At 45.8% G+C, this 15,965-nt stretch overlaps 2 protein-coding genes across 2 annotated transcripts in view; one reads left to right on the top strand and one right to left on the bottom strand.

Annotated features, from left to right (window-relative positions):
• The window catches only part of LOC144485222 (uncharacterized), a 29,597-nt gene that overhangs the window by 12,842 nt on the left and 790 nt on the right, over nt 1-15,965 (bottom strand). The window contains exons 3-4 of the mRNA XM_078203430.1: nt 15,647-15,956; nt 3,121-3,939 (exon numbers count right to left, since the gene is read on the bottom strand). Coding sequence (XP_078059556.1) covers nt 3,121-3,939; nt 15,647-15,956 — 1,129 coding nt within the window. The remainder of the gene's footprint in view (nt 1-3,120; nt 3,940-15,646; nt 15,957-15,965) is intronic.
• LOC144485194 (uncharacterized) lies at nt 7,721-13,487 on the top strand. Its single transcript, XM_078203401.1, has 2 exons — nt 7,721-8,550; nt 13,403-13,487. The coding sequence occupies exons 1-2, from the start codon at nt 7,811-7,813 to the stop codon at nt 13,485-13,487; spliced, it is 825 nt and encodes a 274-aa protein (XP_078059527.1). The 5' UTR covers nt 7,721-7,810.

Below are 15,965 nucleotides of genomic sequence, written 5' to 3' on the forward strand. Positions count from 1 at the left end.
TAACTTCATTGCAGTGTTAATGTTAGCCTTACTTGTGACTAATAAATAAATTTAACTTTTAACTTTCATTTTGTGATCTCATAGAATCATAGAATCTTACAGGGCAGAAGAAGGCCATTCAGCCCATCGAGTCTGCACCAACCACAATCCCACCCAGGCCCTACCCCGGTAACCCCACATATTTAACTTGCTAATCCTCCTGACACTAGGGTCAATTTTAGCATGGCCAATCAACCTAAGCAGCACATCTTTGGACTGTGGGAGGAAACCTGAGCACCCGGAGGAAACCCACGCAGACACAGGGAGAACGTACTGACTCCGCACAGAAGTGACCCAAGGTAGGAATTGATCTCAGGTCCGTGGCGCTGTGAGGCAGTAGTGCTAACCACTGTGCCACCATGCCGCCCTCATCTCCTTGAACAAATAGTAAATTGTAGAGATTATAAAGTTTGAATTGTAATATCTAATGGTGTAAAGTATCTGGGAGCAGACTGGATGTGATAAAGGCTGGAATACAGACTGTGGGAATGAGGGTGAAACTGCTGTGCAGAGTGAATGGTTCTTGTAGGGAGGGATGGGAGGAGGGAGAGAGGGATGGATGGTGAGAGGGAGGGATGGAGAAAGGGAGGGAGTGTGAGGTGGATGGAGGGAGAGACGGATGAATGGGGGTGAATGTGAAAAGCTGAAGTTTACAGTTGAGGAGGTTCCCAGTCTCTCTGATCTCCAGTTGAACTGGGGAAGCTTTTGCACAGACTGTGCTGCTGCTGTCTCCCCTCCTGTCCACCAGGGGTCGCTATAGGCCTCCCAGCTGCTGTTCCTCCCAGTGTCACCACTTGCCCACTCCGGCCCCTCCAGTACACCTCACTGGGGCCCCGGACCATTCTTGCCATCCTGCCAGGTCACGAGTACTGACGCCAACAGTAAAGTTTATTTATGTGTCACAACTAGGTTTACATTCACACTATAATGAAGTTACTGTGAAAATCACTGTGTTGCCACACTCCGGCACCTGTTCGGGTACACTGAGGGAGAATTCAGCATGGCCAATGTACCTAACCAGCCTGTCTTTTGAACTGTGTGAGGAAACCGGAGCAAATCCACACAGACACGTGGAAAATGTGCAAACTCCACACAGTGACCCAGCCGGGAATCGAATCCAAACCCCTGGTGCTGTGAGGCAGCAGTGCTAACCACTGTGCCACTGTACCGCCCAGTGCTCTAAGGTTAAGTTTCTTCTTCAAACCTAAGAAGATTCAGTGTCACATCAGGGCGGGGAAAAAGGAGTCCATTGGCTTCAGATGGATAATGGTAAAAGTTAATATCCCAATTTATTCACTTTATTCCTTCAAGCTGAGATTTACAAAGTGAAAATTCCACTGTTTATAGCAGTGACTAAATAAGCAATGACCCACCACATAGCTGGTAATGCAGAATTTATCCCATAGGCAGCTCCTTGGCTCATTGTCTGCTGATGTGTCATCCAGAGCTGTTTTCCTGGCAGTTTGTGTCAGTAGCAGGCTGCCGTTACCATCCACTCTTGGGCAGAGTGAGGAGACAGCTCCGACACCGACCTCAGCTGGAATGGGAATTGATCCATACATTAGTCCGCAAGCCAGCAATGCTGCAGGAATTGCAAAGGGGCTGCACAGAGGTCCAGAATTAGAAGAGGGGGTTGTGAAGATGGAGGAAGCGTCTGCAAGACATGGGGACATTTTGGATTATCTCAAAATTACAGAATGTGGGAGACCAGTCAGGAATGTGTTGAAATTGTCAAGTCTGGCAGTAATGTGTGGATGTGGGATTCAGCAGCAGATGAAGGGCTGCACTGTGGAACAGTGGTTAACACTGCTGCCTAACAGCAGCGGTTTTGAATCCAGCCTTGGGTTTGTGTGTGGAGTTTGCACCTTCTCCCTGTGTCTGAGTTTCCTCTGGGTGCTTCAGTTTCCTCCTACAGTCCAAAATTGTGCAGGTTCGGTGGATTGGCCTTGTTAAATTATCTGTTAGCGTCCAAAGATGTGTAGGTTGGGGGGGTTAGCAGGGTAAATGCACAAGGGTACAGGGTCCATCGAATCTGCACCGACTCTCCAACAGAGCATCTTACCCAGGCCCTATCCCCGTCGCCCCACATATTTACCCCGCTGTTCCACTGTGTTACTTATTCATTACAAAAGGACCAGAGTCTGAGGTTATAAATGGGTGAGTTTACTCCAATAGTAATTCCTTCAACATCTGACAAGTTTACAGCTATGAACATCCCACCTATCAAATAGCTCCAGCCTACAGATGAGATTACCAACATTCAGAGCTTACACATCCTCATCCTGAAGTTACAAAACAGACTTTAGTCATTGGCCTGCTGATACATCGGCACATTCACACAGGGGTGGATTGGACTGTGATCTGTTTATTGTTCATCTTTAGTTCAATACAGTTTCTGAGTGATTTAAATTTAAAACAAGGTATGCAGGTGTGATTATTTATTGACATATGAATGTGAGATGCTGTGGGGCTCACCCCAAGTTCAACAGGGCCGATTTACATCAAAAATAAACTCCAGCTATCAGAATAAACATAATTCAGTCTGGGATGTGATTAACAGCAGCAATAACAGCAGAATCACACCCCTGTGATCACTGGTGAACTCACTGGTGTTTCACCAGGTTGTGTGACTGGGTGAATCTCTTTCCACACAAGGAACAAGTGAACGGCTTCTCCTCACTGTGAACTTGTTGGTGTCTCAGCAGAGTGGATGACCGGGTGAATCCTTTCCCACACTCAGTGGAGGTGAACGGTCTCTCCTCAGAGTGATTTCGCTGGTGTGCGAGCAGAAGTTTTCTGCTTTTAAAGCTCTTCTCACAGTCAGAACATTTGAACGGTCTCTCATTTGTGTGAACAAGTTGGTGAGAAGTGAGAGAGGATAAACAAGTGAATCTCTTCCCACACACAGGGCAGGTGAATGGCCTCTCCCCAGTGTGAACTCGCTGGTGTACAGTGAGGTCGCCTGATCGCCTGAAGCCAGTCCCGCAGTGAGAACACGTGAATGGTCTCTCGTCAGAGTGAACACATTGATGGTGACGCAGTTCCTCAGAACTTTTATAGCTCTTCCTGCAGTCTGGACATTTAAACGGTCTCTCTTCACTGTGAACTCGTTGGTGTTTCTGCAGGTTGGGTGATCGGTTAAATCCCTTCCCACATTCAGAGCAGGGGAATGGCCTCTCTCCAGTGTGAATGCATTCATGTGCCACAAGGTGGAATGATGTCCTGAACCCTTTCTGGCAGTGGGAACAGCTGAACGCTGTGGAACCGGTGTGAATGTACTGGTGCTCCCGCAATGTGCATCGAGTTTTAAAATTCTTTCCACACTCAGGGCATTTAAACTCTTGTCGGTGTGAACTCGCTGGTGTCTCTGCAGGGCAGAGAAATCTGTGAATCCCTTCACTCACACGGAGCAGGTGAAAGGCCTCTCCCCTGTGTGAATGTGTCGCTGTATCAGCAGGGCCAATGACTGAGTAAATCCTTTTCCACATTCGGAGCAGGTGAACTGCCTCTCCCTGCTGTGAATGCGCTGGTGAATCAACAGGCCAGCTGTCTGAGTGAATCCCTTCCCACACACAGGGCAGGTAAAAGGTGTCCACTCCAGTGTGAGTGCGTTGGTGATTTTGCAGGTCAACTGGATAATTGAATCCTTTCCCACAGTCTCCACATTTATACGGTCTCTCCCTGGTGTGACTGCGCTTGTGTCTCGACAGGCCAGATGATCGATTGAAGCCTTGTCCACACACAGAACACATGTACAGTGTCTCCTCTCTGTGAACGGTGCATTTTTCTTCCATGTTCAAAGGCCGATGATGTTTAGATCCTGATGAATCAAAGCTCTCTGTCTGATCTTGATGTGATCCTTGATTTACAATTTTCTGTAATTCCTCACCTTCTAATCCCCTGAAAAATGAATTGAAAACAGAAAGAGGGAAACATGAGAGACAAGCCATAAATATACAAAGACAAAATGTGAAACTGAGTTGAACTAATCTGGTAAATTGTGGGATTGGAACTAGGAAATAGTGGATATGAAAGCTGCTGGATTGTGACAAAGCCTCAAACTGTTCACCAATGCACTGAGGGAAAGGAGCCCTCCACCTCTTCAGAGCCAACAACAAGAATTCAGCCTTTATGCGTGAAGAGGGAGAGGTCAGGAGGAGGGTGATGGAGAGAGACTTTATGCATCAGCAACTCAACCAGGATTTTGGCAGAATCTCCTCAACCCACAATCTTCCCCACCTGGAAGTACCAGAGCAGCTGGTACATGGGAAAACCACACAACTCCCTGACTTGGACAAATATCACTGTCCCTTCAACGTGACTGGGTTAAAATTCTAATACTCTTGCATTGTGGGAGCACCTTTACTATATGGACTGCAGAGGTTCAAGAAGAACAAGGCCAACTATCACCATCACAAAGGACAATTGGTGATTGGTAACGTATCGCTGTCTGTGATAGTAATTCAGGACAAATACCTGGGCCTTTTTTGTTCGTTTGCAAATCTGTATGAAACCTGCAATTTCATAAGATATAGGAGCAGAATTAGACCATTCGGCCCCTCGGGTCCGCTCCGCCATTCAATCATGGCTGATATGCTTCTCATCCCCATTTTCCTGCCTTCTCCCCATAACCTTTCAACCCATAACCAATTAAAAATCTGTCCAACTCCTCCTTAAATTACTCACTGCCCAGCATCCACCGCACTTTGGGGTAGCAAATTCCACAGATGAAAGGAAAACAAGGAAACAAAACCCATGACCGCTACAATCTAGGAGGACAAGGACAGTGGACAGGTGGGGAAAACCACTACTTGGAAGTCCCCCTCCAAACCACTCACCATCTTGACTTGGAAATATGTCACTGTTCCTTCACTGTCATTGGATCAAAATCCTGGAATTCCCTCCCTAACAGCACTATGGATGTACCTACACCACATGGATTGCAGTGATTCAAGAAGACAGCTCACCACCACCTTTTCAAGGGCAATAAATGCTCATCTAGACAACAACTAGAATCCATTGAATGATTTTAAAAATGACTTGGAATATCCATGAGAAAACAATCCTGACAGTTACTCAAATAAATACTTCACTCAGTCACACCAGCTTCCGAGTTTACATTTGACTGGAGTGGTTGGATTTTGCTGTCATTGCTGCTGTTTGTGGAAAACCTTGGGGCATTTGCCCAGTCCATTACGCAAACCAGCCTCCCATCCATTTACTCTGTCTACACTTCCCGCTGCCTCGGAAAAGCAGCCAACATAATAAAGGATGCCACACACCCCAGACATACTCTCTTCCACCTTCTTCCATCAAGAAAAAGGTACAAAAGTCTGAGATCATCTACCAACTGACTTAAGAACACCTTCTTCCTTGCTGCCATCAGACTTTTGAATAGACCTACTTCTCATTAAGTTGATCTTTCTCTACACTCTAACTGTGACTGTAACACTACATTCTGCACTCTCTCCTTTCCTTACCTATGTACAGTATGCTTTGCCTGTATAGTGCACAAGAAATAATACTTTTCACTGTATACTAATCCACGTGACAATAATAAATCAAATCAAAAAAGAACCCCACACACCCTCTCTTCCACCTTCTTCCATCGGGAAAAAGATACAAAAGTCTGAGATCACGTACCAACTGACTCAAAAATAGCTTAATCCCTGCTGCCATCAGACTTTTGAATGGAGCTGCCTTATATTAAGTTGATCTTTTGCTACACCCTAGATATGACTGTAACACTACATTCTGCACCCTTTTCTTCCCTTCTCTCCTATCTGCTCTATGAATGGAATGCTTTGTCTGTACAGTGTGCAAGAAATAATAATTTTCATTGTAAACCATAACATGTGACAATAATAAATCAAAATTATCCACCAGTTCCCACTTCTGTTCTTTCTGATGAATGAAGGATCTGTGCACAGATTTTTCAACCCTCCTTCCAATCTCCACATCACAACAAAAAAATGACCTGTCAATAATAACGACTTTCAATGACGGAGCGTTTACCCAGCATTCGCCGCGGTGGTGAATGCCCCCTATTTACACCAGAGGAAGTTACTGCGCAGCCGCAGTATCGCCCAGTACTGGAGCATGCGCACTGTCAGTCATGGCGATGGGGTGAGTCTCTCTTTTTGTCTCTTTGCCACGGGGAAGGAAGCGGAAACTCTGAGGGAGCGATGGAGCCGGCTCTGGATAGAGAAAGTTTCTAAACACCTGGTGGGCGCTCAAACCCCGATTGAGACTCCGCGCTTCCGTGTTTGCAGCTCCGGATCTTTTTCTGCCCGAGGCCCAAGTCCAGGTTAACGGCCGCCATCTTGGATCAACGAGAGGCGCATGCGCCAGGGTCTTCGTGACGCAACAGTGAGGGCGGGGCTTAGGTTTTACAGTTCCCACCGGATCCTAGTTTCCAGCACATCAGACTTCCAATTATTGATTCGTGTCAGAAGTAGGTTTACATTGACACTACAATGAAATTACTGCGAAAATCCCCTAGTCGCCACACTCCGGCGCCTATTCAGGTACACAGAGAGAATTTAACATGGCCAATGCACCTAACCAGCACGTCTTTCGGACTGTGGGAGGAACCCTGAGCACCCGGAGGAAACCCACACAGACAGAGGGATGATGTGCAAACTCTACACAGAGAGTGACCCAATCCGGGAACTGAAGCCAGGTCTAACCACTGTGCCACCATGCCTCCCACCAAACTGGGCAACAGGTGTCTAAACAGTTTCACCCACTCCCAGCCTGCAGCTGATGTTTGCAGGGGTCCATGAACCATGTACATATTCAGTGTGAGAGGTTGCAGTCCCTGAAGGAGCTGCTTCTCCACTTTTAGTTCCACTTCTATTCTTCCCCACGCTCCTAATCATTGGCTGCCCATGTGGAGAAGGCTTGGGAGGTCAGAGGATCTTTTCCTGGACCTGCTCTTGGGGCTGGTTAAAACAGTGATTTGTAGATCTGCATGGGGTAACTAGGTTGTTGGCCTCTCTTCCGTGGTCTTGTCCATGCTTGTGTGGTCCTGCAGAAGAACCGTGCAGTGTCGACTGGAACACTCGAAAACTCCACAACTCAGGGTACAGAGTGTCTCATAGACACTGGAAACAAAGTTCTGGTTTAGTTGAGATGGAAGTTTGATTGGACCACAAGATTGGGGAAACAAGATTTGAAATAATATTCCATGGAAACGAGAATTGTCTGTTCTGACTTTCTATCCTGTGCTGACAATGATACTGACTCTGTCAATGTCTTTTACAAGGTCCACAAGGGTGATGAATTGCAGATGGGAAACTGAAACCAAACATCACATCAAGAGCTGACAGAGTCACTCAATTCATCAGAACCTGAATATCATCGACCTTTAAATGTGGAAGGAGAAATGTTTTTCTGTTTTGGCGGTGCGGAAAGATTTCAAACATCAGTGTGACTGGAAAAGCACCAAGACTTACACACACACCCGAGTGAGAGTGTTCCAGTAAACTGACTTAGGAAAGAGCTTTAACCAGTTACACAGCCTGATTTTAAAAAAATCTCACTATTCACAGCAGAGTCAAAGGATGAGAAGATCTTGGAGCAGAATTAGGCCATTGGGCCCATTGAGTTTGCTCCACTATTCACTGATCTGATATAATCCTGAACTCCACGTTCCTGCCTGATCCCCATGACTCTTGATTCTCTTACTGAGAAATAATACACACGTTCTTTGTGTGGGCAAGGCTTGAACAGATTGTTTAACCTAGACGGACACAAGGACACCTGTACCATGGAGAAACCATGGAAATGTGGGGACTGTGGGAAGGGATTCAGTTACCCATCGCTGCTGGAAATACATCGCCGCAGTCACACTGGGGAGAGGCCATTCACCTGCTCCGTGTGTGGGAAGGGATTCATTCAGTCATCCCACCTGCTGACCCACCAGCAAGTTCACATTGAAGAGAGGCTTTTTAACCACTCTGACAGCGATAACAACTCTAAAAGCTCTGAGGACCTGGTCAAGCACCAGGTTGTTCACATTGCGAGACAGTTCAGTTGCTGTCACTGTGGGAAGCTGTTTAAACGATCACAGAACCTCATTGAACACGAACGCACTCACACTGGGGAAAGGCCGTTCACCTGCTCTGTGTGTGGGAAGGGATTCACACGATCAACCCACCTCGCTGCACACCGACTGGTTCACACTGATAACAGACCTTTCAAATGTTCCGAATGTGAGAAGAGTTATAAAACCACAAGTGATCTGCTGATACACCAGCGAGTTCACAATGAGGAGAGGCCATTCAGATGTACAGTGTGTGGGAAGGGATTCATTCAGTTATCCAGCCTCCAGAAACATCAGCGAGTTCACACTGGGGAGAGGTCATTCACCTGCTCCTTGTGTGGAAAAGGATTCATTTATTTAACCAGCCTCAGATCACACCAACTTGTTCACTCAGATAAGAAACCTTTCAAATGTTCTGAATGTGAGAAGAGCTTTAAGACCTCAAGTATTCTGCTGAGGCACCAGCAAGTTCACTCCGGGGAGAGACCATTCACCTGCTCTGACTGTGGAAAGGGATTCACTCGCTCATCCAACCTGCGAACACACGAGCACATTCACACCAGGGAAAAACCGTTCACTTGCTCTGAGTGTGGGAAGGGATTTTCTCACTCACCCCACCTGCTGAGACACCAACACACTCACAATGGAGAGAGACCGTTCACCTTCTCTGAGTGTGAGATGGGATTCACTCAGTCAACCCATCTTCTAACTCACCAGCAAATTGACAAATGTCTGGAGGAATTGGATTCTGCTGTTATTGCTGCTGTTAATCACATCCACGACTGAACAATGTTCATTCTGACAGTTGGGGTGTGTTTTCGCTGATGTGTGTGATCGCTATAACTGGGCTGGAGTTTATTACTCCGGATAAATGTCAAATTAACTAATATTATTTAAGACACAAAGCTGGGACCTTCATTTCTCCAGGATAAGAAAAGATTAATCAATGTCTTGTTACTAATTGCTGCATTTTTGTGGCCTTTTCTCCTTTCTAGTTCTAGATTATTTCAGTTTTTATACCTTCAGTTACTCTCCTGGGCAAGTCCCAGCTCCCCACACCTTCCAGAGTGTCTTTCCTGGCCTTGGAATCCATGGAAGGCATCAGTAACACATCCGCGATCACCAAACACAAATCACAGTTGTTTGCATTGATCCACTTCTTTCCCCAGTCATTCAGGATGGTGATGTTTGTGGAGCTTTCTCTCTCTGTGATTTGTTTAATTGTCCCCCACCATTCACGACTGGATGTGGGGGGACTGCAGCTCTGATCTGATCCGTTGTTTGTGGGATCGCTTGGCCCTGCCTGGAACATGCTGCTTCTGCTGTTTAGTGTGTTTACAGTCCTGTATTATAGAGTCACCAGATTGGAATCTCAGGTTTAGGGTGCCCAGTGCTGCTCCTGACTTGTTCTCCTACACTCCATGTTGAACTAGGGGAGGTGATGACTGGTGGTATTATTGCTGAACTATTAATCCAGAAACTCAGCTAATGATTTGGGGACCGGGTTTCGAATCCTGCCACATCAGTTGGTGGAATTTGAATTCAATAAAAATAATCTGGAATTAAGAATTTACTGATGACCATAAAACCATTGTTGATTATCATAAAAAACCCGTCTGGCTCACTATGGCCCTTTAGGGAAGGAAATCTGCTATCCTTACCCGGTCTGGCCTACATGTGACTCCCTCTGAAATGGCCTCGCAAGTCACTCAGTTTAAGGGCAACAAGGACTGGGCCATAAATGCTGGCCATCCAGCAATGCCCATTTCCCACGAATGAATAAAAAAGAATTTCAAGTTGAGGACTCCCAGGATGACTCACTTGCACTGTCCACCTCTGTGCTGCTCCCTCTACTCAGGTCTGAACTGCTGGTAGGACAGGATATTCTGGCAGGAAGAATAAAAGGGAAGCAGATTATCTAAATGGTGAGAGATTGTAGAGCTCTGAGATGCAGAGGGATCTGAGTGTTGTAGAGATTGAATAAACTGGGATTGTTCTCCCTGGAAAGACGGAGGCTGAGGCGCGACCTGATAGAAGTTTATAAAATTATGAGGGGTGTGGATAGGGTGAACACTTGGGAGCTTTTTGCCAGGGAAGAAATGACAATTACAAGGCAGCACAAGTTCAAGATAAGGGGGAAAGGTTCAGTGGAGATGTGCGGGGGAAGGTTTTTACACAGAGGGTGGTGGGGGCCTGGAATGCACTGCCAAGTGAGGTGGTCGAGGCAGATATGTTAGTGACATTTAAGTCTCATCTGGATAGACACATGAACAGGTGGGAATAGAGGGATATAAGCGGTTGGTCTAGAGAGGACAGTGTGATTAGCGATGGCCGAAGGGCCTGTTCCTGTGCTGTTCTTTGTTCTTTGCATGAATCACAAAAAGCTGGTAAGCAGGTAAAGCAAGTAATTAGGAAAGCTATCATTTATTGTGAGGGGAATTGATTACATAAATATGGAGGTTATGCTTCAGTTATCCAGAGCACCAGTGAGACCACATCTGGAGTACGGTGTACAGGATTGGTCATCTTGTTTAAGCAAGGATGTAAATACATTGGAAGCAGTCGATTGACCAGACTAATGCCAGAAATGTGTGGATTATGGGTAAAGCTTGGACAGGCTAGGTTTGTGTCTGCTGGAGTTTAGAAGAGTAAGATCAATTTGATCGAAACATAGAAGAAACAAGAAGGGTCTTGACAGGTTGATGTGGAAAGGATGTTTCCTCTTGTGTGAGAATCTAGAGCTAGAGGTCCCTGTTTAAAAATAAGGGTTCACCCATTTAAAACGGAGATGAGGTGAAATATTTTCTTTCAGAGTCTCTGGAACACTCTTCTGAAAAGGCGGTGGAAGCAGAGTCTTTGAAGATTTTTAAGGCAGATGTAGATAGATTCTTGGCAAGCAAGTTGGCGATAGATTATTGGGGGTAGGCAGGATGCAGATTTAAAGTTACTATCAGATCAGCCCTGATCTGATTAAATGGTGGAGCAGACTCAAGGGGCCAAATAGCCGAATCCTGCTCCTTGTTCCTGTGAGACATTGGCAGTAAGATATGATTCAAAGTATGACTGTGTCAGCCTGCTGCTTGACTGGACTGTTCGACTGTAGGAATGGTCATATTTAATAGTTTGTAGCTTAGTTATGTGTAATAATCAAGTAATTGAAGCTTATTAATCACGATGGCACAGTGATTATGAATATAGCTGAGGAGGACACTGGGTTGCAAGGGAGTAGAATAGACAGTATTACAGTTGATAAGGAGGATGTGCAGGATATTCTGGAGGGTCTGAAAATAGATAAATCCCCTGGTCCGGATGGGATTTATCCAAGGATTCTCTGGGAGGCAAGAGAAGTGATTGCAGAGCCTCTGGCTCTGATCTTCAGGTCGTCGTTGGCCTCTGGTATAGTACCAGAAGATTGGAGGTTAGCGAATGTTGTCCCATTGTTTAAGAAGGGGAACAGAGACTTCCCCGGGAATTATAGACCGGTGAGTCTCACTTCTGTTGTCGGCAAGATGTTGGAAAAAATTATAAGGGATAGGATTTATAGTTATTTGGAGAGTAATGAATTGATAGGTGATAGTCAGCATGGTTTTGTGGCAGGTAGGTCGTGCCTTACTAACCTTATTGAGTTTTTTGAGAAAGTGACCAAGGAGGTGGATGGGGGCAAGGCAGTGGACGTGGTATATATGGATTTTAGTAAGGCGTTTGATAAGGTTCACCATGGTAGGCTTCTGCAGAAAATGCAGATGTATGGGATTGGGGGTGATCTAGGAAATTGGATCAGGAATTGGCTAGCGGATAGGAAACAGAGGGTGGTGGTTGATAGTAAATATTCATCATGGAGTGCGGTTACAAGTGGTGTACCTCAGGGATCTGTTTTGGGGCCACTGCTGTTTGTAATATTTATTAATGATCTGGATGAGGGTATAGTTGGGTGGATTAGCAAATTTGCTGATGACACCAAAGTCGGTGGTGTGGTAGACAGTGAGGAAGGGTGTCGTAGTTTGCAGGAAGGCTTAGACAGGTTGCAAAGTTGGGCCGAGAGGTGGCGGATGGAGTTTAATGCGGAGAAGTGTGAGGTAATTCACTTTGGTAGGAATAACAGATGTGTTGAGTATAGGGCTAACGGGAGGACTTTGAATAGTGTGGAGGAGCAGAGGGATCTAGGTGTATGTGTGCATAGATCCCTGAAAGTTGGGAATCAAGTAGATAAGGTTGTTAAGAAGGCATATGGTGTCTTGGCGTTTATTGGTAGGGGGATTGAATTTAGGAGTCGTAGCGTTATGTTGCAACTGTACACAACTCTGGTGCGGCCGCACTTGGAGTACTGTGTGCAGTTCTGGTCCCCACATTACAGGAAGGATGTGGAGGCTTTGGAGAGGGTGCAGAGGAGGTTTACCAGGATGTTGCCTGGTATGGAGGGGAGATCCTATGAGGAGAGGCTGAGGGATTTGGGATTGTTTTCGCTGGAAAGGCGGCGGCTAAGAGGGGATCTTATTGAAACATATAAGATGATTAGAGGTTTAGATAGGGTGGATAGTGATAGCCTTTTTCCTCTGATGGAGAAATCCAGCACGAGGGGGCATGGCTTTAAATTGAGGGGGGGTAGTTATAGAACCGATGTCAGGGGTAGGTTCTTTACCCAGAGGGTGGTGAGGGATTGGAATGCCCTGCCAGCATCAGTAGTAAATGCGCCTAGTTTGGGGGCGTTTAAGAGATCCGTAGATAGGTTCATGGACGAAAAGAAATTGGTTTAGGTTGGAGGGTCACAGTTTTTTTTTTAACTGGTCGGTGCAACATCGTGGGCCGAAGGGCCTGTTCTGCGCTGTAATGTTCTATGTTCTATGTTCTATTAGCACTGCTGCTTCACAGCTCCAGGGACCTGGGTTCGATTCCCAGCTTGGGTCGCTGTCTGTGTGGAGTTTGCACATTCTCCTCGTGTCTGCGAGGGTTTCCTCCGGGTGCTCCAGTTTCCTCCCAGAGTCCAAAGATGTGCGGGTTAGGTTGATTGGCCATGCTAAAATTGCCCCTTAGTGTCCTGAGATGCGTAGGTTAGAGGGATTAGCGGGTAAATATGTAGGGATAAGGGGGTAGGGCTTGTGTGGGATTGTGGTCGGTGCAGACTCGATGGGCCAAATGGCCTCTTTCTGCACTGTAGGGCTTCTATGATATTCTAATCTGCTGTGATATTCTGCTGAATTGTAATATATTAGTATCATGTTACTGGCTTTGTCTGTAACTGCATTCTTATTTGACAAGTGAAATACATCACATGACCCGAGGCCGGTGTAAAGCTTCACTTTTATACTTTAATTACAGAGTCCTGTGGATCCCATCAACTCTGGATGAGCTGAGGTCTGGAACTGTTAACCCCTCAGCCATTGACAATAACAGTTATACTTGAATTAGAGGCCATATTGTGTGAAGAAACCAGCTGTGAAGTTTCAAACCTTCAGCACTGTGTCGTAAATTAATGTATCCTTTTAACTTGTAATATCTTAAAAGAAGCAGTTACTTTCCTTCACACTATATCACCATATTTGGTTTGAAAAATTAAAGATTTCAGTTCTCCAGTTTTCATAACACAGTAGTTATTCTGACTCATTAGTTTTGAACATTTATCAATTGAATGTATCATACTGTATTTGTGTTTCCTGCTATCTCACCTTTTACACACTGATTTGATGCCCACTATCTTTGGATTTCAGATCTGAAGTAACTTTGTAATTTCTGTATTAGTTTAAGGCTGTGTGTCACTTTGTGTCCTTTTAATTAACTGTGTTCCAAGCTCTGGCAACCACTACAAAAACCAGCAAGCACTTTCTTTAACCAAAATATACTGATAGTCACCTGCCCCAATGAGAACTCTACAGGATTTCTACACATCAATTAGACATTTGAGACAATGAACCCAAATGTTAACCATTGGGATTTGACACCATAAGCTTGCTTTTCTCAAATAAGTGACAAAGAAGATATCTTTAGGCCCCCATTATCTCAGTACGAAGCCATAAAATTTAATAAAATGACAGGAAAGGTTATAACGTGGGGCAAACTCCGAAAGTAACTGATACATTAGAGGGCCAGTCGGGAGGTTGCAGGAAATGATCGGTAGATGACCATCACCATGAAGAAACCAATCAGAAACTGATTCAACACCACCGACATCAATCAGGGACATCTTTCTTGTGTCCAACCAAATAAACAAAATCAGCTGAACTTATGGTTGCTCTGAGAGGACACAGGTTTAAGGTGCTGGGGGGTAGGTACAGGGGAAATGTTAGGGGGAAGTTTTTCACACAGAGGGTGGTGGGCGAGTGGAATCGGCTGCTGTCAGTGGTGGTGGAGGCAAACTCAATAGGGTCTTTTAAGAGACTCCTGGATGAGTACATGGGACTTAATATGATGGAGAGTTATAGGTAGGCCTAAAAGGTAGGGATATGTTCGGCACAACTTGTGGGGCCGAAGGGCCTGTTTTTGTGCTGTAGTTTTTCTATGTTTCTAACTTAGGGACAACTCAAAAGGGGCAGCTCCCTAAAAGGAGGGGAACCGCCCGAAACAAAAAACAAAGCGGAAAGGAAACTTAAAACATCAAATTAAAATGTGATTAAAGGGGTCAATAACACACCCCAGTCCCTGCAGTGCCCAGTGGGCATGGAAGGCTTCAGTGGTGCCCTCGGACACTGCATGCTTCCTTTCCAGGGACACCTGGCCATGAATATAGCTGCGGTAGAGGGGGCAGACAGTCAGGTTGAAGACCCCTTCGATCGCCCTCTGTCTGGACCTGTAGATGGAATTAAATCAATCAGAGACTGATCATGTGAACCAGAGTTCAGGAACACCATTGATCATGTACAAGGGGCTGTGTCCAGAAAAGGTTAATAAATATCAGCTTTCAGCTGCCCGGTTCACCGCCCAGAGAAGCTGAGTAGGAAGAAGATAGACAACAGTCTATCTGTATTATGTCACCCAGTGGCGGCATGTAGATGAGAAACAGGAGGGGCAAAGGATAAACACTTGGGGGACACCTAGTTCAGGGGCTTTGGAGAGGAAAGAGAGGTTGGAGATGGGGTAGTAGTTGGCAAAGACTGTGGGATTTGAGTGTTTTTTTAGGATTGGTGATGACAGTAGATTTGAAAGTGAGAGGGACAGTGAGAGAGAAAAGAGAGAACTGTCAACAATATCACCTAATGTGGGGAAGGTGGATGATCAGCAGTTTAGTGAGAATAGGGTTGATGGAGCACAAGGTGGTTCCCATGGACAAGATGCAGAGGGCATGAAGGGAGATAGGAAAGAAACTGGAGAAAGCTGTAAGTTCTGGGCTTGGGCAAGATGGAACTTTAAACACGGTTTGTCCCAGTGGGCTAGTGGAAGGGAGGGAAGCAGCAGAGGCAGCTGATCAGATTGTCCCAATCTTACAAAGAAGCTCCATGAGCTCCTCACACTTGGAGGTGAGGATGGAAGAGACAGGGGAGCGTGAGAACCCTTCAGAAGGAAATAACATATGTTAAAGGAGTTAAAAGATTAAACACTGTTAACACAAAGCTAATTTATTGAAATTACTTGTGAATTCGCTGGTGTCTCAGAAGGTTGGATGACTGAGTGAATCTCTTCCCACACTTGGGGCAGGTGAACGGCCTTTCCCTGGTGTGAACTCGCTGGTGTGTCAGCAGGGAGGATGACTGAGTGAATCCCTTCCCACACTGGGAGCAGGTGAATGGTTTCTCCCCAGTGTGAACTCGCTGATGTACAGTGAGGTCAGATGATGTCTTGAACCCAGTGTCACAGTGAGAGCACCTGAATGGTTTCTCGTCAGTGTGAACACGTTGATGGCGCATCTGTTCCCCAGAACTTTTAAAGCACTTCTCACAGTCTGGGCATT

Source organism: Mustelus asterias, unplaced genomic scaffold (assembly GCF_964213995.1).
Source record: "Mustelus asterias unplaced genomic scaffold, sMusAst1.hap1.1 HAP1_SCAFFOLD_171, whole genome shotgun sequence".
NCBI classification, from domain to species: Eukaryota; Metazoa; Chordata; class Chondrichthyes; order Carcharhiniformes; family Triakidae; genus Mustelus; species Mustelus asterias.